The sequence below is a fragment of the Symphalangus syndactylus genome, chromosome 8 (assembly GCF_028878055.3).
Source record: "Symphalangus syndactylus isolate Jambi chromosome 8, NHGRI_mSymSyn1-v2.1_pri, whole genome shotgun sequence".
Taxonomy (NCBI): domain Eukaryota; kingdom Metazoa; phylum Chordata; class Mammalia; order Primates; family Hylobatidae; genus Symphalangus; species Symphalangus syndactylus.
Genome location: NC_072430.2, coordinates 127,186,311 through 127,211,454, shown reverse-complemented (window position 1 = coordinate 127,211,454; position 25,144 = coordinate 127,186,311). Strand labels below are relative to the sequence as shown.

The window sequence follows — 25,144 nt, the reverse complement described above, 5'->3', positions numbered from 1 at the left end:
GTGTCTGTTGGCTGCATAAATGTCTTCTTTTGAGAAGTGTCTGTTCATATCCTTCGCCTACTTTTTGATGGGGTTATTTGATTTTTTTCTTCTAAATTTGTTTAAGTTCTTTGTAGATTCTGGATATTAGCCCTTTGTCAGATGGGTAGATTACAAAAATTTTCTCCCATTCTGTAGGTTGCCTGTTCACTCTGATGGTAGTTTCTTTTGCTGTGCAGAAGCTCTTTAGTTTAATTAGATCCCATTTGTCAATTTTGGCTTTTGTTGCCATTGCTTTTGATGTTTCAGTCATGAAGTCCTTGCCCATGCCTATGTCCTGAATGGTATTGCCTAGGTTTTCTTCTAGGGTTTTGATGGTTTTAGGTCTAACATGTAAGTCTTTAATCCATCTTGAATTAATTTTTGTGTAAGGTATAAGGAAGGGATCCAGTTTCAGCTTTCTACATATGGCTAGTCAGTTTTCCCAGCACCATTTATTAAATAGGGAATCGTTTCCCCATTTCTTGTTTTTGTCAGGTTTGTCAAAGATCAGATGGTTGTAGATGTGTGGTATTATTTCTGAGGCCTCTGTTCTGTTCCATTGGTCTGTATCTCTGTTTTGGTACCAGTACCACGCTGTTTTGGTTACTGTATCCTTGTAGTATAGCTTGAAGTCAGGTAGCGTGATGCCTCCAGCTTTGTTGTTTTTGCTTAGGATTGTCTTGGCAATGCAGGCTCTTTTTTGGTTCCATATGAACTTTAAAGTAGTTTTTTCCAATTCTGTGAAAGAAAGTCATTGGTAGCTTGATGGTTATGGCATTAAATCTATAAATTACCTTGGGCAGTGTGGCCATTTTCACAATATTGATTCTTCCTATCCATGAACATGGAATGTTTTTCCATTTGTTTGTGTCCTCTTTTATTTCGTTGAGCAGTGGTTTGTAGTTCTCCTTGAAGAGGTTCTTCCCATCCTTTGTAAGTTGGATTCCTAGGTATTTTATTCTCTTTGTAGCAATTGTGAATGGGAGTCCACTCATGATCTGGCTCTCCCTTTGTCTGTTATTGGTGTATAGGAATGCTTGTGATTTTTGCACATTGATTTTGTATCCTGAGACTTTGCTTAAATTGCTTATCAGCTTAAAGAGATTTGGGCTGAGACGATGGGGTTTTCTAAATATACAATCATGTCATCTGCAAACAGGGACAATTTGACTTCAGTTTTCCTAATTGAATGCCTTTTATTTGTTTCTCCTGCCTGATTGCCCTGGCCAGAACTTCCAACACTGTGTTGAATAGGAGTGGTGAGAGAGGGCATCCCTGTCTTGTTCCAGTTTTCAAATTGAATGCTTCCAGTTTTTGCTCATTCAGTATGATATTGGCTTTGGGTTTGTCATAAATAGCTCTTATTATTTTGAGATACGTCCCATCAATACCTGGTTTATTGAGAATTTTTAGTATGAAGGGCTGTTAAATTTTGTCGAAGGCCTTTTCTGCATCTATTGAGATAATCATGTGGTTTTTATTGTTGGTTCTGTTTATGTAATGGATTACTATTGATTTGTGTATGTTGAACCAGCCTTGCATCCCAGGGATGAAGCCCACTGGATCGTGGTGGATAAGCTTTTTGATGTGCTGCTGGATTCGGTTTGCTAGTATTTTATTGAGGATTTTCGCATCAATGTTCATCAGAGATATTGGTCTAAAATTTTCTTTTTTCTTTTTTGTTGTCTCTCTGCCAGGCTTTGGTATCAGGATGATGTTGGTCTCATAAAATGAGTTAGCAAGGATTCTCTCTTTTTCTATTGATTGGAACAGTTTCAGAAGGAATGGTACCAGTTCCTCTTTGTACCTCTGGTAGAATTCGGCTGTGAATTTGTCTGGTCCTGGACTTTTTTTGGTTGGTAGGCTATTAATTATTGCCTCAATTTCAGAGCCTGTTATTGGTCTATTCAGAGATTCAACTTCTTCCTGGTTTAGTCTTGGGACGGTGTATGTGTCAAGGAATTTATCCATTTCTTCTAGATTTTCTGGTTTATTTGCATAGAGGTGTTTATAGTATTCTCTGATGGCAGTTTGTATTTCTGTGAGATTGGTGGTGATAACCCCTTTATCATTTTTTATTGCATCTATTTGATTCTTCCCTCTTTATTAGTCTTGCCAGTGGTCTGTCAATTTTTTGATCTTTTCAAAAAACCAGCTCCTGGATTCATTGATTTTTTTGAAGGGTTTTTTTGTGTCTCTATTTCCTTCAATTCTGTCTGATCTTAGTTATTTCTTGCCTTCTGCTAGCTTTTGAATGTGTTTGCTTTTGCTTCTCTAGTTCTTTTAATTGTGATGTTAGGATGTTGACTTTAGATCTTTCCTGCTTTCTCTTGTGGGCATTCAGTGCTATAAATTTCCCTCTACACACTGCTTTAAATGTGTCCCAGAGATTCTGATATGTTGTGTCTTTGTTCTCATTGGTTTCAAAGAACATCTTTATTTCTGCCTTCATTTTGTTAGGTATCCAGTAGTCATTCAGGAGCAGGTTGTTCAGTTTTCATGTAGTTGTGGTTTTGAGTGAGTTTCTTAATCCTGAGTTATAATTTGATTGCACTGTGGTCTGAGAGACAGTTTTTTATAATTTCTGTTCTTTTACATTTGCTGAGGAGGGCTTTACTTCCAACTATGTGGTCAATTTTGGAATAGGTGTGGTGTGGTGCTGAGAAGAGTGTATATTCTGTCAATTTGGGGTGGAGAGTTCTGTAGATGTCTATTAGGTCTGCTTGGTTCAGAGCTGAGTTCAAGTCTTGGATATCCTTGTTAACTTTCTGTCTCATTGATCTAATGTTGACAGTGGGGTGTTAAAGTCTCCCATTATGATTGTGTGGAAGTCTAAGTCTCTTTGTAGGTCTCTAAGGACTTGCTTTATGAATCTGGGTGCTCCTGTATTGGGTTCATATATATTTAAGATAGTTAGCTCTTCTTGTTGAATTGATCCCTTTACCATTATGTAATGGCCTTCTTTGTTTCTTTTGATCTTTGTTGGTTTAAAGTCTGTTTTATCAGAGACTAGGATTGCAACCCCTGCTTTTTTTTTGTTTTCCATTTGCTTGGTAGATCTTCCTCCATCCCTTTATTTTGAGTCTATGTGTGTCTCTGCACGTGAGATGGGTTTCCTGAATACAGCACACTGATGGGTCTTGACTCTATCCAATTTGCCAGTCTGTGTCTTTTAATTGGGGCATTTAGCCCATTTACATTTAAGGTTAATATTGTGTGAATTTGATCCTGTCATTATGGTGTTAGCTGGTTATTTTGCTCATTAGTTGATGCAGTTTCTTCCTAGCATTGATGGTCTTTACAATTTGGCATGTTTTTGCAGTGGCTGGTACTGGTTGTTCCTTTCCATGGTTAGTGCTTCCTTCAGGAGCTCTTGAAAGGTAGGCCTGGTGGTGACAAAATCTCTCAGCAGTTGCTTGTCTGTAAAGGATTTTATTTCTCCTTCACTTGTGGAACTTAGTTTGGCTGGATATGAAATTCTGGGTTGAAAATTCTTTCCTTGAAGAATGTTGAATATTGGCCCCCACTCTCTTCTGGTTTGTATAGTTTCTCTTGGGAGATCCACTGTTAGTCAGATGGGCTTCCCTTTGTGGGTAACCGGACCTTTCTCTCTGGCTGCCCTTAACATTTTTTCCTTCATTTCAACCTTGGTGAATCTGACAATTATATGTCTTGGGGTTGCCCTTCTCGAGGAGTATCTTTGTGGTGTTCTCTGTATTTCCTGAATTTGGATGTTGGCCTGCCTTACTAGGTTGGGGAAGTTCTCCTGGATAATATCCTGTAGAGTGTTTTCCAACTTGGTTCCATTCTCCCCATCACTTTCAGGTACACCAATCAAACGTAGATTTGGTCTTTTCACATATTACCATATTTTTTGGAGGCTTTGTTCATTTCTTTTTACCCTTTTTTCTCTAAACTTCCCTTCTCACTTCATTTCATTAATTTGATCTTCAATAACTGATACCCATTCTTCCACTTGATCGAATGGGCTATTGAAGCTTGTGCATGTGTCACATAGTTATTGTGCCATGGTTTTCAGCTCCATCAGGTCATTTAAGGTCTTCTCTACGCTGTTTATTCTAGTTAGCCATTCTTCTAATCTTTTTTCAAGGTTTTTAGCTTCTTTGCGATGTGTTCAAACATCCTCCTTTAGCTTGGAGGAGTTTGTTATTACCGATCTTCTGAAGCCTACTTCTGTCAACTTGTCAAAGTCATTCTCCGTCGAGCTTTGTTCCGTTGCTGGCAAGGAGCTGCATTCCTTTGGAGAAGAGTTGCTCTGATTTTTAGAATTTTCAGCTTTTCTGCTTTGGTTTCTCCCCATCTTTGTGGTTTTATCTACTTTTGGTCTTTGATGATGGTGACCTGCAGATGGGGTTTTGGTGTGGATGTCCTTTTTGTTGATGTTGATGCTATTCCTTTCTGTTTGTTAGTTTTCCTTCTAACAGTCAGGACCCTCAGCTGCAGGTCTGTTGGAGTTTGCTGGAGGTTCACTCCAGACCCTGTTTGCCTGGGTATCACCAGTGGAGGCTGCAGAACAGCAAATATTGCAGAACGGCAAATGTTGCTGCCTCATCCTTCCTCTGGAAGCTTCATCTCAGAGGGCCACCTGGCTGTATGAGGTGTCAGTCGTCCCCTACTGGGAGGTATCTCCCAGTTAGGTTACTTGGGGGTCAGGGACCCACTTGAGGAGGCAGTTCGTCCATTCTCAGATCTCAAACTCTGTGCTGGGAGAACCACTACTCTCTTCAAAGCTGTCAGACAGGGATGTTTAAGTCTGCAGAAGTTTCTGCTGCCTTTTATTCAGCTATGCCCTATCCCCAGAGGTGGAGTCTACAGAGGCAGGCAGGCCTTGTTGAGCTGAGGTGGGCTCCACCCAGTTCCAGCTTCCTGGCCGCTTTGTTTACCTACTCAAGACTCAGCAATGGCGGGCGCCCCTCCCCCAGCCTTGCTGCAGCCTTGCAGTTCGATCTTGGACTGCTGTGCTAGCAATGAGCAAGGCTCCGTGGGCGTGGGACCCTCCGAGCCAGGCATGGGATATATTCTCCTGGTGCGCTGTTTGCTAAGACCATTGGAAAAGGGCAGTATTAGGGTGAGAGTGGCCTGATTTTCCAGGTACCATCTGTCACAGCTTCCCTTGGCTAGGAAAGGGAATTCCCTGATCGCTTGTGCTTCCCGGGTGAGGCAATGCCCCACCCTGCTTCAGCTCACACTCCACGGGCTGCGTCTACTTTCCAACAAGTCCCAGTGAGATGAACCTGGTACCTCAGTTGGAAATGCAGAAATCACCTGTCTCCTGTGTCACTCACGCTGGGAGCTGTAGACTAGAGCTGTCCTATTTGGCTATCTTGGACCCCAAATTCAGGGAAATAATTTTTTAAACTTTTTTGGGGGGAATTGGATGAAAACTCCCTTTAAGCAACTTCTGTAACTGAAGTCCCCATTTTGTTAATTTTTTATTTTGAAATAGTCAAAATTTATTTTAAAAATGCAAGTGGTATGCAAAATTTTTTTTTCTGAACTGTTTGAGAGTTAATCTGATATTGCATTACCCCTGAATACTTTGGTGTGTATTTCCTATAAACAAAGACATCATTCTCTATAACCGTAATAATCATCATCAAAATCAGATGAACATTCATGTTTATGTTAACCACCATTTAACCCTTAGGCCCTATGCAAGTTTTATCAATTGTCCTTTTTAGCTGTATTAGTCCGTTCTCATGCTGCTATGAAGAAATATCCAAGACTGAGTAATTTATAAAGAAAAGAGGTTTAATTGACTCACAGTTCTGCATGGCTGGGGAGGCCTCAGGAAACTTAAAATCATGGTGAAAGGCACTTCATCACAGGGTGGCAGGAGAGTGATTAAAGGGGGTGAGAATGAGTAAAGGGGGAAATGCTTCTTAAAAAAACATCAGATCTTGTGAGAACTCCCTTACTATCACAAGAACAGCATGGGGATAACTGCCTCCATGTCTCAGTTACCTCCCACCCAGACCCTCCCATGGGGATTATGGGAACTACATTTCAAGATGAGATTTGGGTAGGGACACAGCCAAACCATATCAATAGCAAAGAATCACTTGTTTTCTTCAGCCATCATGTCTCATTAGTCTCCTTCTGGAGACTTCTAGAGTAGTCTTTTCTTCACTTTCATGACCTTGACACTTGAAGATTACAGGCCAGTTATTTTGTAGCATGTTCCTCAATTTTGGTTTGTCTGATGTTTCTTCACTAATTAAATTCCTGTTAGGCATCTTTGGAGGAATGGTAGAGCAGTAATGCTAACTTCCAAATGCATGCTATGAAGTGGCACACAATTTTCATTTATCCCATAACTGATAATGTTCACTGTAATCACTTAATTAAGGTTGTAGCTACCAGTCATCTTTACTGTAAAGTTATTCTTTTCTCCATTATAATTAATAAATATCTTGTGGGGGAAGAGCTTTGAAATTATGTAAATATACTGTTTCTAATCAGTTTTCCTATATACTTAGTTATGTCAGTATGGACTCATTGTTGCTGATTTTATTTAGTGTATTTAGATCCATTACAGTCATTTATTTTGATGCTCAAATTGTCCCCAATTTGGCCAGCAGGAGTCCCTTGAAGCTGGCTTCAGTTTGCTTTTAACATGTTCCCCTCCCTGTGTCCATGTGTTCTTGTTGTTCAACTCCCACTTATGAGTGAGAACATGAAGTGTTTGGTTTTCTGTTCCTGTGTTAGTTTAGCTCTTCTTCTTTATTGAGAATCTTGGTTCCTAGTGAATTTACATTATTGCTCTTTTTTTTTCTTTTGGAGACATAGTCTTGCTCTGTCCTCTAGGCTGGAGTGCAGCGGCACGATCTCGGCTCACTGCAACCTCTGCCTCCTGAGTTCAAGCAATTCTCCTGCCTCAGCCTCCCGAGTAGCTGGGATTACAGGTGCCTGCCACCACGCCCGACTAATTTTTTTGTATTTTTAGTAGAGATGGGGTTTCATCATGTTGGCCAGGCTGTTCTTGACTCCTGACCTCAAGTGATCTGCCTTCCTCAGCCTCCCAAAGTGCTGGGGTTACAGGCGTGAGCCACTGCGCCTGAATTTACATTATTACTTGTTTGCTCATTCTGTTTATTTATCTATCATAGTTTCAAAATAAAAATACCAGTACTATTATCAACAATATGATTATTGAAAGCAGTTTAAAATTTATCCTTACTACTTTTTGTACTTAGAATATAGGCTATAAATAAGGGATGTAGAGAGAACTCTGGCTTCCACACCGTTCCCTCCCTGCCTCTATAGGTTATGATTTTTATTAGTTTTCAGTTTATCCTTCTGATGTATGTGTGCACACACCTGTGTGTGTGTGTGTGTTCATATTCTCTTCCACTTTTTCAGCTGAGGGGCTGATACTTTACACACTGTTCTGTACCTTGCTTCATTTTACCTGACAGCCTACATTGGATTGTGTAGCAGCATATAGAGATCTTCCTCCTTCCTTTTGACTTCTCTGGGGTACTTCATTTTTTTGGAGTTCCACAGTGTAATCAACTAATTTCCTGTTGATTAACATTGAGTTGTTTCCAATCTTTTGCTACTACAGATTGTGTTACAGTGAATAGTCTTGTGCATATGTTATTTGGTAATGCCAGTGTACCTCTGGGACAGATTCCTAGAAGTATGGAATCATTGGGACAAAGTAAATAAATTCATATTTTCACCAGACACTGCCAAACATCCCTCCATAGGATTTCTAGTTCCAACGTTGTACAAACGCGGCAGCAACACTTGAGAGGACTTATTTCTCCACAGCCGTGGTCACCAGACTTCTTGTCTTTGCTAGTCTTTCAGATGGGAAATGGTATCTCACTATAGTTTTAATTGAATTTCCCTTGCCGTGAGCAAGTGTAACATATTTACATGTTTACAAGGACATTTTTATTTCCTTTTCTGTGATCCGCCTGTCTTGTTCCTTATTTCTTTAGGTTTGTCAATCTTCTCTAGTTTTAGGAACCTTCTATGTAGTGTGGCTGTCAACCCTTTGTGATATACATATGCTATTTTTTCAGTTTGTCAACTGTCTTTTGACTCCAACTGCTCAGAAGCTAATAGCATATCTCTTTTTTTTTTTTTAATACTTTAGGTTTTAGGGTACATGTGCACAATGTGCAGGTTTGTTACATATGTATCCATGTGCCATGTTGATTTCCTGTACCCATTAACTCGTCATTTAGCATTAGGTATATCTCCTAATGCTGTCCCTCCCCCCTCCCCCAACCCCACAACAGTCCCTGGAGTGTGATGTTCCCCTTCCTGTGTCCATGAGTTCTCATTGTTCAATTCCCACCTATGAGTGAGAACATGTAGTGTTTGGTTTTTTGTCCTTGCGACAGTTTACTGAGAATGATGTTTTCCAGTTTCATCCATATCCCTACAAAGGACATGAACTCATCATTTTTTATGGCTGCGTAGTATTCCATGGTGTATATGTGCCACATTTTCTTAATCCAGTCTATCGTTGTTGGACATTTGGGTTGGTTCCAAGTCTTTGCTATTGTGAATAGTGCCGCAATAAACATACGTGTGCATGTGTCTTTATAGCAGCATGATTTATAGTCCTTTGGGTATATACCCAGTAATGGGATGGCTGGGTCAAATGGTATTTCTAGTTCTAGATCCCTGAGGAATCGCCACACTGACTTCCACAATGGTTGAACTAGTTTACAGTCCCACCAACAGTGTAAAAGTGTTCCTATTTCTCCACATCCTCTCCAGCACCTGTTGTTTCCTGCTTTTTTAATGATGGCCATTCTAACTGGTGTGAGATGGTATCTCACTGTGGTTTTGATTTGCATTTCTCTGATGGCCAGTGATGATGAGCATTTCTTCATGTGTTTTTTGGCTGCATAAATGTCTTCTTTTGAGAAGTGTCTGTTCATGTCCTTTGCCCACTTTTTGATGGGGTTGTTTGTTTTTTTCTTGTAAATTTGTTTGAGTTCATTGTAGATAGCATATCTCTTATGGTTATCTAGGAAATTAGAAAATTGTTGAAAAACCACTTTTTGGACATTTCCTGTATTTCTTTCTAACAAGCAAGATTCTAGAAACCTTTAATAACTAAATGCTTGCTCTGATTTTTAAAAATATGTTAATCCATATCTGCTTTGTTTAAAAATTGGAAATGTTTCTTTTACTATGGACTTTTGGGGCAGTGGGGATGCAGAAACATAACAGAACATCCATTAGAGATCTGTCTTCTCCAGAGTTTCATTCATCTGTCAGTGCATTTCTTCTCTCCCCATATTATTCCTTTTTTGAGAGACTCCTTTCTGCTTTTTAGCTTAAATTACTCATATATATATATTACATCATTGCAGAAATCCAGCAGATTGACATTCATTTAAAGTATTCCCAATACCTTCATAAAAATGATAGGAGGCCTGTTAACTTTACTGAGGTCTCAGTTGTGGTTTTGACTTTGACCAATTATTTTGTTTTACACTGGGGTTGAATAGCTGTGGCCTAACCTTGGGCTCTTTGAGAAGTGAATGCTGTCATTCATTTGGGTGACTTGGGCAACCTTGGAAATACATTTGAGCACCTGTTGGCTCATGGGCTGTGGGTCAGGAATATGATCTTCCTGCTGAGGGTCTTACGAGGCCAAGTAAAATGACTCAAGACCCCCGGCCCTTCCTGTCTTGTAGGGTTTTTTGTGTCATAGTTGTACTTTCCTCTACTTCTCCCCTTCCAAGAACCAGAACCCTCATTTTCCCCCTTCCAAGTCACTATATTTTGTCATTCACCTTTCAGAAGATAAAGGTTTCTAGTCACTTTCATAATTCCTAAGGTCCCTTAGTTTGTGAATTGCATTCTCTGAAAAAAGGTTTCCTCTTGGAATTATTTTCCTATGTTGATTTGGGGCATTTTTTTTTTCCTACCAGTGGAATTTTTTTTAAAGGCAGTAGTTGTGTTATGCAGGAGAAAGTTTTTTATTGGTGTTGTGCAAGATGAGATCAATATAATCTTCTATTTGTGGTTTGTTGCTAGTACCACTAATAGAAGTGCATTGTTTAACATTTTGCTATATAAGGAGCTATACAATGATTCATTTTCTTTTTACCTATGTAGTACTATTGTTTTTTTTTTGAGATGGTGTCTCACTATGTTGCCCAGGCTAGTTTTGAACACCTGGTCTCAAGCCACCTTCCTGCCTCAGCCTCCCAAAGCACTAGGATTGCAGGTGTGCACGACTATGCCTCACCTTTAGTACTACTTTTAGAAAAGGGAAGTAATCCAAGAAAGACTCTATGCTTATAGAAGCCTTATTTATACTAATGAATAATAGGAAACAACTTCAGGATGAAATACTTAAAGAATAAGTTGACAAGCTATGACATATAAATATAATGGAATGTGATTAAAATGTCTTTAGACACGTGAATATAAACTCACTTGAAAAAGCAGTCCCAAGATGGAATAGACATTAATTCATTATATATAATATTTATTATGTATAATATTCATGTATATAATATTTACTTACATGTAATGAATATGTTGTTTGTAAAACCCTAGGATGCATGCTAATCAACTGCAATAGAGTCCGTATAACACTGAGTGTTGTGGCAAGTCATGCTGTCACTAATCCATGTGATTAAAGACTTAATTCCTTCACACCAGTTTCTTCATCTGTAAAATGGCAATGATGATATCTGTCCCATCGACGCCCTAGAATTGTCAGGGGAGGTAGTTGCAAGAATTTGTGAAAGCATTTTGGAATGTGTAAATCTCTTCAGAGTAAACTTGGAGTAGATCTTTGGTCTATCTGTCTTCAGAAAAGCAACGTTGGATGAGCTGCAGACTGGGTTTCAGGAAAACCTGAGTTGTGATCTCCATTCTGCTCTTACCTGTTTTCTTAACCTGTCTAGTATCTATTTTTTTCGTATATTAAGTGTAGGAAATGGACAGGATTGCTTCCAAGGTCATTTCCAGTTTTAAGATTCTGCAGGAGTTTAAATTCAGAAGGAGTTTCTGCCACAGGTTCTAACGTTTCAGCTCTTTTTCTTTGCCTTTGTAGACGTTGTCCCTGTGATACTTGTCTGCTGAAATAATTCCAGTTTGTTTCAAGAATCTGAAATTTATTCATACAAGTACCTGTGTTATATGGGATTTAAAAAATAAATAGTTCTGTTTTCCATGGAAGGCTCTAGGTTTTGTCAGTATTGTGCTGTATTAATATTGCAGAGCCTACTTGGGTATGTCCTAAGGTGGAAGATGAACTGTCAGTCTTTCTTATTTTCTCTTAAGTTTTGTTTGTTTATTTAATTTTAAACCAGAAGAAGTTTGCAAACATGAAATGGACAGCTTGACCAAAAGCTTAAAAACATTCTGCTTTAGGCCTTGTGTGCCTGTGGGTCACACACAGAGGAGCCAATTCCATGGCCCTTCTTCACCTTTTGCTTACTCTCCAGCCTCTACTATTGCTTGCCTAGGGCGAGCCTTCTAATCTCCTTGTGCTTCACTTTTTCCCATCTGTAACTTGTCTGTCCCACAAAGGGCTTAGCCAGGGCTGCACTGGGAATGAGTGATGAATAGAAGGCGAGGTGCCATGTTTTTGCAATTTCATTATTCATTTTTCTTTTCTTTGTTTTTGAGATAGAGTCTCACTCTGTCACCCAGGCTCACTGCAATCTCCCCCTCCCAAGTTCAAGCAATTCTCTTGTCTCAGCCTCCCGAGTAGCTGGGACTACAGGTGCCCACCATCATGCTCGGCTAATTTTTTGTGTGTTTTTTAGTAGAGACAGGGTTTCACTGTGTTAGCCAGGATGGTCTCCATCTCCTGGCCTCATGATCCACCTGCCTCGGCCTCCCAAAGTGCTGGGATTACAGGCATGAGCTATTGCACCCAGCCCCAGCTAATTTTTTTGTATTTTTAGTAGAGACAGGGTTTTACCATGTTGGCCAGGATGGTCTCCATCTCCTGACCTCATGATCTTCCCACCTTGGCCTCCCAAAGTGCTGGGATTACAGGCGTGAGCCACCGTGCCCAGCCTCCTTTTTCTTTTACATGCCCTACTTGTCACCTGAAATCTTACTCTGAAACTAAAACAGCTATCAAAATTACATATTTAATGTTATGTTTGCACTAAGTTAGCTAAAGGTCTCAATTGAATAAGTTAACTAATTGTGAAATTTGGATACAATCTCATATAGTCGACATTTCCATTCTTTCCTTAATTAGCCCTACCACAGTCTCCTTTTAATTATTTCACTGTGCTTGTGGAGGAAGTAATAAGTTATTCCTTTTGATTTGAGAAATAATCCCCTTAAAGATTTTTGTCAGGTGAAAGACTGGGTAAAGAACCATTTGTTGGGCCAAGAAGGCAGAGTGATTTATTTTTGAAGTTGTTATTCTAAATATATTGTATACATATTGAAGAAATGTGAAAATTTTGGGGGAAAATGATATGCGTGTCAGACAAATATAGGATGATGGCATTATTTAAGAACAGAAGTTTTCAAAACAGACCGACAGTGAGGGTACTTTTTAACCTAGAGGTAAAAATCCTTTGTTTTTACACAGTTTGAGAGTGATTTAAAGTTAGAATTAGCTGGGTCATCTTGAAGCTCTTCCAACATTCCTGATCTCCTTTAGGTTTTAAAATACGAGTGTGCATGTGTGCATGAGAGACACACAGTTAAGATTAGACTTTAAAATAGATCTCAACGTTTCCCGAGCATTTTCTATTTAATCATTTCGTATTTGCCCTAATTAACTAAATGTTTCGTAAGAAATGTTAAAAAGTAAAAACCACAGGAAGAAATGATAAATGATAAATTTCTCTACACAAATTAAGACTGGGAAATTTTGGATACTATTCTAAATATTTAGTCACAAGGAGATTGTGGTAATTGTTAAAAGATGGTTGTTTATTGAAGACATTTCTCCATCACTTAGAGGACTAGGTAGTGTGGGTTTTGCTGATTTCTTTTGAAGCATAAGGTCCTACAGGATCCTGTCCAGATTTGTATAGTATGCCCTGCCCTGTGTTGATGGAATGTTGCTGCGTCATGGGCTCCCTGAGTTCCATGCTGTGGGGTTAAGTAGGTACCAGTTCCCTCACATCCAGTTGCCTTCACTTTAAGAGTTAATGGTGTCTGCAGGTGTGTTGGGATTAGCACTGTAAAGTTGTGTGAGGGGGTTTCCTTTCTTCTGATCTTCAGAAAGGGATGAAAGATGGCCATTAAACTCAAGGGATTAGGTCCCCTCTCTTTGCAGACTTTAGGTACCATAAATATTTCACTTCAAATGCAAGATGAAGAATTGTATACATCAGGGGAAAATAGGTGTTTTATATTACCAGTTGGAAATTATTCAGTCTCCACTTACAGATTAAATGGTCTTTGCAGAGACATTTTCTCCCAACTGAGTGTACTAGGATCTGAAAAAATGTTTTTGTGTTTTTGTCTCGATAGTGATTTTTTTTCCTCCTCATATTCCTAAACCTTTTTTTTTCCTTTTATAAGCTCTAATGTCTTACCTACATTGTACCATTTTCCCCCTTGAGTTCTCTCCCCTTGTTGTAGTCCATTGGTGCCCTCAAAAAACTGCTGGTTCTAAAACTTTGAGAACAGCCACCTTTAAGAATGACACCATGCTCACGTGGGATAAGTGTGTGTTTCGTTTCATAGCCTCTATATGCTGTCTCTTCCTTTAAATCAACATTGTTTAGAAAAGGAAGGTGATGTTGATGGGCTGGCAGCAGAGTCCTACAATTCCTGTTACTGCATTCTCAGAAAACTAGTGGGAAACCAGGAGGAAGTTCCTCCTCTGTAGAAATTATGGTTCCAGTGTCATTCCACACTTTGCCTTGTCACCCACCCTGTCGATTTCACCCCAGAATGGAACACTGGAGATGTTTTTTTCCCCTTTTCTGGGAGGAGAAGGGTTTGGGTAGATGCCGGCCCCCGAATCAGCCTGTGAAATGATTATTCCTCCCTTCACTCCATAGTACATAATTAGTCACTTAGACCATATTTACAGTACATTCAGTTGGCCCAGTGGCTTACAATATCTATGTAATTTTGTATTTATTTTATCCCTGAAGTTGGAGACTTATGTATAGTTAAAACTCATGATGATAGTTTCTGTTATTTGCTTTGACATATGTGACATAGGGACATTCCTTTTCCAGTGTTCCCTGCCCCCCCTTTATATTTTGTTCTTATCTGTTTATTGCAGAAATTTTGGGTGGTTAAGTATCAGATTGCAAGCAGTACAATATGTGGGTTCGAGCCTCACATCATGTATTAGTAATGTAAAAAAAAAAAGGAAAAATAAAATTGTATGAGTAGATGACTTTTTACAGATGGGCCAAATAAAATACCAAATGAATGAGTTGAATATAGCCAGTGGCAGGGGGATTAAGATCAGGAATTAAGACCCTGATTAAGAAGGTGCTTAATAACACCTTCTAATGTTTTCAGATTATGGGGTCTGCTCAGTTACCCCGTTAAGCTTCTACTTCCGATGCTCCCTAAAATTATAGGAATGACTCAATGTGTAAAGCTTCTCCAGACTTTGGGCCTATAATATTTCTCTTAAAAAAAAAAAAAAAGATGAGGCAAAAAGAAACTGTGAAAAGTGTTTAGCAATGAGCAAGAGAGGGAGCTTACAAACTCTTTGATGGTCAATTAGCCAGAAAATGTGCTAAAGACTGGGTGCTGTGCTGGATTACAGGCCCAGGAATTACCCCCAAGGTCCTCAGAGTGGTCCTGCCGTTTGAGCACAGCGACAATTACAGGCCTCTAGGAGATGCTACAAAGGCTTTAATTAAGGGACTTACTAACACCCCACTAAGTTTTGGAAATTGAATTCTTTTTTGTGCTTACCTGATGTTTCTTTTGTCCAGACTTTCACATGTATTTCAACAGAGAACACTATTTCCCCCACATCTGTTTTATGTTGGAAGCTGTTTACTGTGACAGCAGCAAAGCTGAGAGTTTAACCAGTATAAGGAAGTAGGTAGAAAAGTAGGCTGGGAGGCTTTTTGCTGGGGAGCATTTTGGGCTCAGATTGAAAATTGTAATACTACACATCTTGAAACATCAGTAAGAGAAAACTAATATACTTTATAGAATTCGAATTTTAGAATTCCCATTTCACAAAGCAATGTCATTTTCTTTGAAATGGCAACTTTATGTTTCTAGACACAGCATGCTGCTCTTTCTCTAAAAATATGTTTTTGTTTGTTGATGCTATAAGGTTAGCCTTTGGCTACCACCCAGGTCTGATTTTTCACTAGCCTAGCCTCATATTTTGTTCCATTTAGATGTGTCTGTTTTTATTTCTGGAAATACTCTGCTTTAAGATGCATTAGTCCTAGCTAGAGCACTATGATCACATTAATCTGCTGGAGTTATTGTGCTCAACTACCCCCTTTCTGCCAACAGTGGAGAGAGATGCTCTCATCTTTGAACTCTAGGGCCTAATGGTTGCCCAAGTCGGCTATATCTCCCTTGTTTTCTTAGTGAAGTAGTTATTCTCTCTTCTCTCCTTTGAAGCAATTCACTTCTGCCTGCAAAGTTCGGTTTGAACCTTAAAGGTTTTCAAAAGCACTAATAAATGCTTCTGTTTTAGTAACGTTATATTTTCCTTCAGTATTTCTAGTTTACATGTAATATCTGTCAGGTGGCACATTTTTTAGGTTCTCTCTGTTGTACCAATAGACAACTTGAAGGACCTTTTGTGTGCGTACCACTTAATTTGTGTATGAGGAGGACAGAACCTTAACCTTGCTGAAAAGAGGAGTCGATAAGAAAATCACAAGCAGTGTTTAACCTGTGATGACAATTTTAACTTGCCATTTTTTCATTTTTCACAAGGTCAGATAAAGTGTGCAGTTTCAGCAAAGTCGAGTTTATACAGGAATCTTATGACTGGGCTTCATTTTTACATGTGGGTTGGTAGGGAAGGATAATTTGCATTGGATGATAGGGCAGCAGGCTTCCTTTTTACATGTGAGTTGGTAGGGGAGGATGATTAGTATTGGACAAGAGGGCAGCAGGCTCCTGTATGTGCTATCAGCTCCATTGGACCGCTGTGAAGGCCTTCTGACTCCAGAGCAGTTTGAGATGCTGCAGTGGCCTGGATGGGTCTATGTGCCCAGGTGACAGGTGAGAGCTTTTGATATTTATGTTATGTAGAATACTCATATACTTGGATATGTTTTAAATAAAGCATAATGTGAATTTTAGTTCTTTTTTGCTTTTCTTTGGAAAGAGGGAAAATTATACTTAGTGACACAAATATTTTTGTCTGATCAAGTACCTAACTGATTAATGAGCTAAAGCAAAGTTTGATCCCAACTTCTGGAGAGAGGTAGAGCTGGCAGCTGAAGAAGAATATAACTGAATTTTGCTAAAAAAAAAAAAAAAAAGTGCTGATTCGGAAAGTTGTTTTATGAAGTAAAAATTCTAAGCTCTTATCTCTTAGGCTTTATTTTGCTAACATTGTTAGAACTAGCACATCTGGCTTAGATTCTAAAATAGTTTGGTTTTATGCTTCCGTAAAAATGAAACCAATCAAATTGGAATTGAAGATAGATGAAAGGATGGATTTTGGTACAATGAGGATTCTTAAACACAGTAAAGTTATCAGGGAAGATCCTGAACATTGCCTTTCTGAGTGTCCCTTAAAAATAGACTGGTGTCAAACATCAGCATCACACAATATACCCAGGTAACAAACTTGAACACGTACCCCTTGAATCTATTAATAAGATAAAAGTTCATAAAAACCACAGCAAGCTGGTGTCTTTTTTCAGGTAGTGTGGTTGTATTCAAGTCTAGCTCTGTAAAGGGGTGCTGGGGTGCTGGGATAAATAATTCCCAGCAGTCCTTCTAGTTCTGCAGTTCTTCATTATATTGCTTACCATCAACACCTTATATAATCTTCACTTACACGTCATTTGAAGATTTTTCTTTTCCTTTGGGGAGTCGAGGGGAGGAGGGTTTTGTCTTTTAAGTTAGATATTTATTTTGATAGAATTAAAATGTACCATCTTTATCAGATGTAGTAATATTCATATGAAAGTAAGGCTTTATAATATTAGTTGGGTTTGGTTTCCGCATTGTTTTATTTGGTTTCCCTCCCTATCCCTCACCCTAAGTGTGGATTAGTGCACAGAGCCAGATAGTTAAATGCAGTCACTGAAATTCTTGCTTTAAAAGACAGTGAGGCAGAATTGTTTAGTTTGGAGAGATGTGAAAAAGAGGCCACCTTAATATTTCACCTCTGTTGCTTTGGGTTTACTTAAGAATGACAATTTAGAATGTTTTCCAGCTCTTTCCCCAGAAATATAAACAAAAATCCTTCTCTGCTGGTCAAGAAATACATGTAATTGTCCTTCGTCTCTATGGTACTAACTTGACAGTAGTGGGTTCACCTCCCCTCCAACCTGATTCTGTATTTCTTAAGCATGCTGACTTTGGAACCATTAGTAGAGACTCAGCAGTTTACTCTTTCATCAATAATGCACTCACTCTGAAGTGGCAGGCTGGACGCTGTGGCTCAGCTCTGCATGGGTATTTATAGTTTATGCCAGTAAATGTTTCTGTTGAGTCGGTCGGGAGCTGCAGGTCTGATCCTTTTCAAGTTGGTGGTGAGAGCAATGAGTCAGCATATTTGTAAACTTCAGGAGAGTACAGAACATTGATAAATTACTGTGGCACTGGTAATTTCATGAATATGGAGTGGGCCTATATGTTCATTTTTAGCTCTGTAAATCTCAAGAACTGTTACTGCCTTGGTAAGCTGTATCAGTGCATTGGCATCCAGATAAAGACAGAACTTTCTGCCTGTCTTGAAGTAAATGAGGCATCAACCCAGACTTGTGTTAGGCTGGCCTTTGCTGTGGTTTTACAGTACATGCTCCAGAACTTCTTAGAAAGCTCTTTTCAGATGGGAATGTGGGTTGCCTTCTGGTAGCATGGCCTGTCATCAGAGGTGTGATTCCCCCAGTAGCCGGCCTATGACACTGCGGCTCCAGTTTCTTTATGTAATAAGGTGAGAGTGAGGAAGAGTTGTACAGAGCAAATGAATTCAGTGTTGATGTCTTACCCAGTGAGCATTGCTGTGGAAAAACCTGTTTGAAAACAGGTTCTTCCCATGCAAGTTCATCAGTTTTATGTTTCATTTTTTTCCTTTTGTCCTTTTTAGGACCGGTTCCAAGTGCAGGCAGAGTTCCCCTAGGACTTCTGACTGTGGACCTTCAGCAGACTCCATGATTTCATCTTTCCTGCTCGGGCCCCTGTTACCAAAAATACAGGGCCCTTATTTTCATATTTGCCCTGGATTTTTTCCTTGCAAGAGTTTCTTGATAGCAAATCCTTCTTTTAAATACTAGAAAGTATGAGGAAGCATTCTCTTTTCATAGCCAGTGGTTTAAAGAAGAATAGTTATTTTTAAAGTAGACTAGTGGGCTTTTAGTGTTAAATGTCTATTGACGTTTTGCCAGAAGAAACATTGATTTTTCTCTCACTTTCTCTTTTTCAGGTCCTGCTTTCTTCCCTGGGCGATGTGCAGAGATCTTTGCCAGGGGTCAAAGCGTCGGGAAGCTTGGGGTCCTTCATCCTGATGTTATCACCAAATTTGAGCTGACCATGCCCTGCTCCTCCCTAGAAATCAATATTGGACCCTTTTTGTGAAGATTGGTCTCTGTGGTGTGATTCTCTTCCCAGGTGTCCCTTTCTCCTCCCCTAGTGTCCTTAAGTCCTCCTCCACAGGGAACATCTAATTGGGCTTTAATGTTTAATAAAGTAGAAAGCACTGTCTGGCTGTGTGGGTAGAGACCACCCTTTCCCTGCATTAGGCCAGCTTGTGCCATATACGAATGTGGTGTCTGGGTGTGAAGGTGCATTGTTGGGTAAAAGCCCCGTGGAGTGCCGGAGAAATGCACTAGCAGAGTGCAGGATCTGTTCTGAAAGGCAGACGTACTCCTCAGACATCAGAACATCACATTGGAATGGATTACTCCTGCATAACAAGATCCCATTTCTTTCTTTATTGATAAAACAAGATAATTGATGAGTTCATGTTGCATGAGTTCGAGATAACTGAGGGGTTTAGCTTTGATTTTCTACATTTGACATGTATTAATCATTGAGAAACACTAAAATAACAATATTTTTAGAAAACGTTTAAGAATCAATTGTGGTCCAACAATTATAGCTTCTGAGGTCAGTTTAAAGTGAAAGAAAAATCTGTAATACAAGGATTCAAAATATGTGAGGGTGCATAGGTATTTTTTACTCTATCTGTGATACTCTAAGATAGAGTACATGCAACAAAGATCTGTTCTGCTGTAAGAGTTAAAATGGACAAGTATTGATATCAATGCAGTATGAACATTAGGAAACAATGAGAAGCTTATTTTTGCCATAGGCCATACATGTTACTGTAATCAGTCAGTTATAAAATCATGGTTTTAAATACTTAATTGAGCTACTAGTTTCTCTCTTGTAGGGAGATATTAGACCTCTCTTTTTCTGAAGCTAAGCTTCAGCCAATCCTCCTTGTTTTATATCCTAATTTCCTTTCTTACTTCAATCTAGAATTCTCCAGTAGGTACCATCTCTGGAAAAAAGCTGGGTCTCATGTTTGAGAGAAGTTCCCAGGTACTATTGAAGTAATAAGAAATATGATAAAATATAATACTTTAAAGTCCCAGTAGAAATAGCTAACAAAGGCCGGGTGCGCTGTGGCTCATGCTTGTAATCCTAGTGCTTTGGGAGGCTGAGGTGGGCAGATCACTTGAGGCCAATAGTTCGAGATCAGCCTGACCAACATGATGAAATGCCATCTCTACTAAAAATATAAAAATTAGCCAGGCATGGTGGTGTGGGCCTGCAGTCCCAGCTACCTGGGAGGCTGAGTCAGGAAAATCTCTTGAACCAGGAGGTGGACGTTGCAGTGAGCCCAGATTGTGCCACTGCCCTCCAGCCTGGGTGACAGAGAGAGATTCTGTCTACAAAAAAAAAAAAAAAAGTAGCTAACAAAGATAGTGAAATAAGAATTATGTTTATGGATCTTTTGCTGAGTCTACTACTAGCAGAAAACCCGACCATATTACAACCTTGAACTGGGGCAGCAGTGTCTAACTCTGTAAGATTTGTGAACACACACACTTCCAGCTGACCCTCCACAGCTCTGTTGTAAGCAGATCCTTACAACATTTTAAAAATGAAATATGCCCTCTAAAAATAATGTGTGCCAAAAGGACTTGTATCCAGCATGCATAAAGATTTCTTAAAACTTAATAATAAAATAAAACAATAATAAAATAAAACAACTGTTTTTTAAAAATGTGCAAGAGTTGAGCAAACATTTCCCAAAAGATGATATATGAATGAGCACTTGAAAAGATCTTCAACATTGTTAGTCATCAGGGAAATGCAACTAAAATCCACAATGATAAACTGCATACCCATTAAAATGGCTAAAATTTAAGACTCATAAATCAAATATTGCTGAGACTGGAGCAAGTGGAACTTTCATGCACTGCTGGTGAGTCACAATGTAAAATGTTACATTGTGACTTTAGAAAATAGCTTGGCAGTCTCTTGAAACATACACCTACCATCTAGCCATTCTATTCCTAGGTTTATCCATATGGCCAAAGATTTTTATACAAGTGTTCATGGTGTTACTTATAGTAGTTACAAATTGCAGTATATCCATACTATGAAATACTTCTCAGCAATAAGAAGGGATGAACTACTGATCCTCAAAACAATATGAATGAATTTCAAAACAGTATGCTAAGTGAAAGCAAGAGACTCAAAAGACTCTATTTAATTCTATTTACATGACAGTCTAAAAAAGTCAAAAGCAGGTTGGTTGGCAGGAGCTCAGGAAAGAGAACTGACTGCAGTGGGTTAAGAGAAAACTTTTCGGGGTGATGGAAATTTTATCTTAATTGAGGTGGTAGGTGTACTTCAGGTGTAGGTTATACCTTCGTAAAGCTGGGAGAAAAAGAATTTAATGTAACGTAGTATTTTACTGATTTTAACTACATAACACCAGTTGATAAATGCCTAGAGAAATAGCCTGAACTGTAGAATTGGCAGTTCTGCTCAAGATGGCTCACTGGTCCACAACTATTAATGATATATTCTCCCTTAGTTTCAGGTTCGCTGTAGTTAAAATCATGGCTTATGGATCATCGTATGATAGCCATTGTTGAAGTAGGTGGAACTATTTGTTCTGTGAGCAGCTACCCACCTGGATATTTTTGGGGGTGGCCAAAATTACTTGTAATGAAAAACCCACTAATGCCTAATTGTATATCCCAGCATGAAAGGGGAAAGATCAACTCCATGCATCGTGTAGATGTTTCTGCCCTTGGAAGCAGGAAATGGTAGGAAGAAAAACAGTGTCGGCTTCATTGGAAGAAGCGAACTTCAGCTCATGAGTTGAGGCTCTGCAGCCAGATCATCTTACACGTGTCCCTGGTGAAGCATTTGAACGGGAGCCAGGGCAGTCTGTGAGTACTGCCAAAAGTCTTTATTACAGAAGATGCACACCTTCTTAGTAAAAACTGGGAGCTCTAGTATTAAAGTGAAAATTAAATGGAACTGATTTTTGTTCTAGCTTAGAGAAAACTTAAATTCTACCACTACAGCCTCACAGTCCTGCAGTGCTCTTCTGGTTTTGTTTTTTTGTTTTTTTAGACGGAGTCTCGCTCTGTCACCCAGGCTGGAGTGCAATGGCGCAATCTTGGCTCACTGCAACCTTCACCTCCTGGGTTCAAGCAATTCTCCTGCCTCAGCTTCCCGAGTAGCTGGGACTACAGGTGTGTGCCACCATGCCTGGATAATTTTTGTATTTTTAGTAGAGACGGGGTTTCACCTTGTTGGCTAGGCTGGTCTCAAACTTCTGACCTCAGGCGATCTGTCCACCTCTGCCTCCCAAAGTGCTGGGATTACAGGCACCCAGCCTGCTCTTCTGTTTTTAAATTATTTTTGAATTGATCTTTTTTCACATTTTAATTTTTTTGGTTTAATAACGGTATGAGAGTAGGAATTCTCCGATGGGTAGGGTGAAGACAGTTGAGTTTCAGAGAGATGAATAACTTACACAGAAGTCACATAGCCAATAAATGAGTTTGAAACACTATATAAGAGTGACTTGGAGTCCACAGACCACTCACTGATTTGCATTATTTACTTATTTATGCAAAAGTAAATAATGGGACTTTCTACACTTTTTTTTTTTTTTTTTTTTTTTTTTTTTTGAGACAGAGTCTCGCTCTGTCACCCAGGCTGGAGTGCAGTGGCACAATCTCGGCTCACTGCAAGCTCCGCCTCCCGGGTTCACGCCATTCTCCTGCCTCAGCCTCTCCGAGTAGCTGGGACTACAGGCGCCCGCCACCACGCCCGGCTAATTTTTTGTATTTTTAGTAGAGACGGGGTTTCACCATGGTCTCGATCTCCTGACCTCGTGATCCGCCCGCCTCAACCTCCCAAAGTGCTGGGATTACAAGCATGATCCATTGCGCCCAGCCTACACTTTTTAAAAATATAAAAATAATGGAAAACAAAGAGTTAAAAATTGTTAAGTCCAATACTTTAAAAAAACTGTGCAAACTATGGCCTTACTGAGCTAATCTACCTTTCTTCCTCCTGATTCCCTGAAGTAACAAACCGCTGTTAACAATTTAGCCTGTATTGTTTCCTTAGTTTGGACATTTTCCTTGATTTGTACAGTCAGCCACACACACCTGCTCACATTTTTTGGGGGTCATGCTCTACTTACTGGTTTGCGACAAGTTTTGTTTTTTATTTTACATATATCTCATGACATTTCACTTAATATGTCCCATTTTTTCAGGTCAGTGCCTATAGACCTATCTCATTCTTTTAAATGAGGTAATATTCTATTGTACAGATGTCCATAATTGTTCAATTATTCCCCTATTGGTGGACATTCAGTTGTTTCCAACTGTTTGCAATTATAAACACTGCTCCAGTGAACCGCCCATCCTGCTAAATAGCACTGGCTTAGGGCCCCAAGGAAAACCAGTCCTAATGGGTGCAAGACTGTATAAATATTCACATTTGACAGACACATTCAGAGATGCATAGAGTTCATTAGATATTTCTTTGATGTGACGTTTGTACTTGAACTATATATTATTCCAGTACCTTACATTTTAGATGTAGGAGTCGCTAGGTCAAAGGATGTGTTTTGAATTTAAAACATGTTGAATGACTGTTCTCACATTTTAAACAGGAGTAATCTGCTACAAACCAGACAGCCTAACCACTGCCCCTGCTCTCAGCAATGATGGGCTCATCAGCTTGGTAAGAGAGAACATTACCCACAATCTTGCTTCTCAGTCTTAATCTGTTTGTGCTTAGTGTTTTGTATAACATCACTAACCCTAATACTTGAGTATTGACTTTGGCCCTTCTGTCCATTTTATCCAAAAGCAGACAGATAGCCTTCAAGGCACACCATTGCCTTAAGTAGAATATGCCTCCTAAGCAATGAAAGCCTTTGACCCATCTGATATCCAAGTTCTGGCTTATTATGTTATTAGGGCCTTGAATAACTTTATGTATATTATTATGGACTGAATGTATCCCCACAAATTCATGTTGACCCTCTGACCTCCAGTGTGATGGTCTTTGGAGATGAGGCCTTTGGCAGGTGATTAGAGCTAGATGAGGTCGTGAGAGGGGGGCCCTCATGAGAGGCTCAGTGACCTGATAAGAAGAAACACCAGAGAGCTTGCTGTTTCTCTGCCTACCTGGCACACACATACAGAAGAGGTGATGTGACCACACAGCAACATGGTGGCCACCAGCAAGCTAGAAGAGGGTTCAGAATGAAACCTATTTTGCTGGCACCTTGATCTTGGACTTCTAGCCTCCAGAACTGTGAGAAATAAAATTCTTTTATTGAAGCCACTCAGCCTGTAGTCTTTTGTTGTGACAGTCCCAGCAAACTAAAACACATTATTGAAAACTTGCATTCAAAAAGTAGAGAGTGGCATGCATGATAAAATTCAAGGCAGCAGTGCACCTCTGGGACAGTCTGCAGCAGTTCCCTAATCTTAACTGTATCCATGAGTGCAGATAGGAGTTAAGCCTCCTAGGCTTCCAGTCTGCATCGTCTCTGTCACATGGAAACCTGATGGGTGCCACTGTGAGGGGGGCCAATTACGCACAGTGCACAGTAAACACAGATCATTTTAGCCTTCCTAATTAGCCACTAATAAAAAGGCACCAAAGTATCCTGAAGATCAAAGAGAGATTTCCACCATGCCTCAGTAAAAACCCCAGTCTGGGCCTCCGCTTGACAGGTGCTATGCCTAGTGTTTTGCCCTGACCAGAGTCCATGTAGGGAACACAACCTGCTTGGATAAAAGAAGAGCTGCCAAATGACTGCTTGACAAATGGGCCAGGCAGCAAGAAGGGCAACACGGAAGCAAAGCGTTTTGAGTCTCCACAATGTCTGCTTCGTGTTCAGGTATTCTCTGCTTTGGCTTTCTAGTAGGCAGAAAGGATGAGTGAGTATTGTAGCTAGACTGGGTTAAATAAGTATCTCCAGCAAAGGGTCTAATTGAATTATGTCTGACCAAACCCTGTAGGTTTTTTTCTTCTGAAGTGACTAATGGAGTGTGCTAAGAATATACTCAAGGTTCACACTCAGGCTTTTCATTCTTCATCTGTAAGGTTTGGCCTTCCTTGTTTCTGTTGAAGAAAGGCAGGAAAGAGGCATGAATCTCCAGGAGAAAACATTGGAATCCTGGGTGTGGTGGCTCATGCCTGTAATCCCAGCACTTTGGGAGGCTGAGGTAGGCGGATCACCAAAGCCCAGGAGTTAGTGACGAGCTTGGGCAACATGGCAAAACCCATCTTTACCAAAAAAAAAAAAAAAAAAAAAAAAAAATATATATATATATATACACACATACACATACACATACATACATACAAAAATTAGCTAGGCATGGTGGTGTGCGCCTGTAGTTGCCATGTGAGCCAGGATTGCAGCCTGGGTGACACGGTAAGATCCTGCCTCAAAAAAAAAAAAAAAAAAGAAAAGAAAAAACATTTGGAAGAATGTTCT

At 39.6% G+C, this 25,144-nt stretch overlaps 1 protein-coding gene across 3 annotated transcripts in view; it reads left to right on the top strand.

Annotated features, from left to right (window-relative positions):
- The window catches only part of FARSB (phenylalanyl-tRNA synthetase subunit beta), a 246,874-nt gene extending 227,974 nt beyond the window's left edge, over positions 1 to 18,900 (top strand). For all 3 annotated transcript variants that reach the window (XM_055290774.2, XM_063645731.1, XM_063645732.1), the window contains one exon: positions 18,563 to 18,900. In XM_055290774.2, coding sequence (XP_055146749.1) covers positions 18,563 to 18,714 — 152 coding nt within the window. In that variant the 3' untranslated portion in view covers positions 18,715 to 18,900. The remainder of the gene's footprint in view (positions 1 to 18,562) is intronic.
- The last annotated feature ends 6,244 nt before the right edge of the window (positions 18,901 to 25,144 follow it).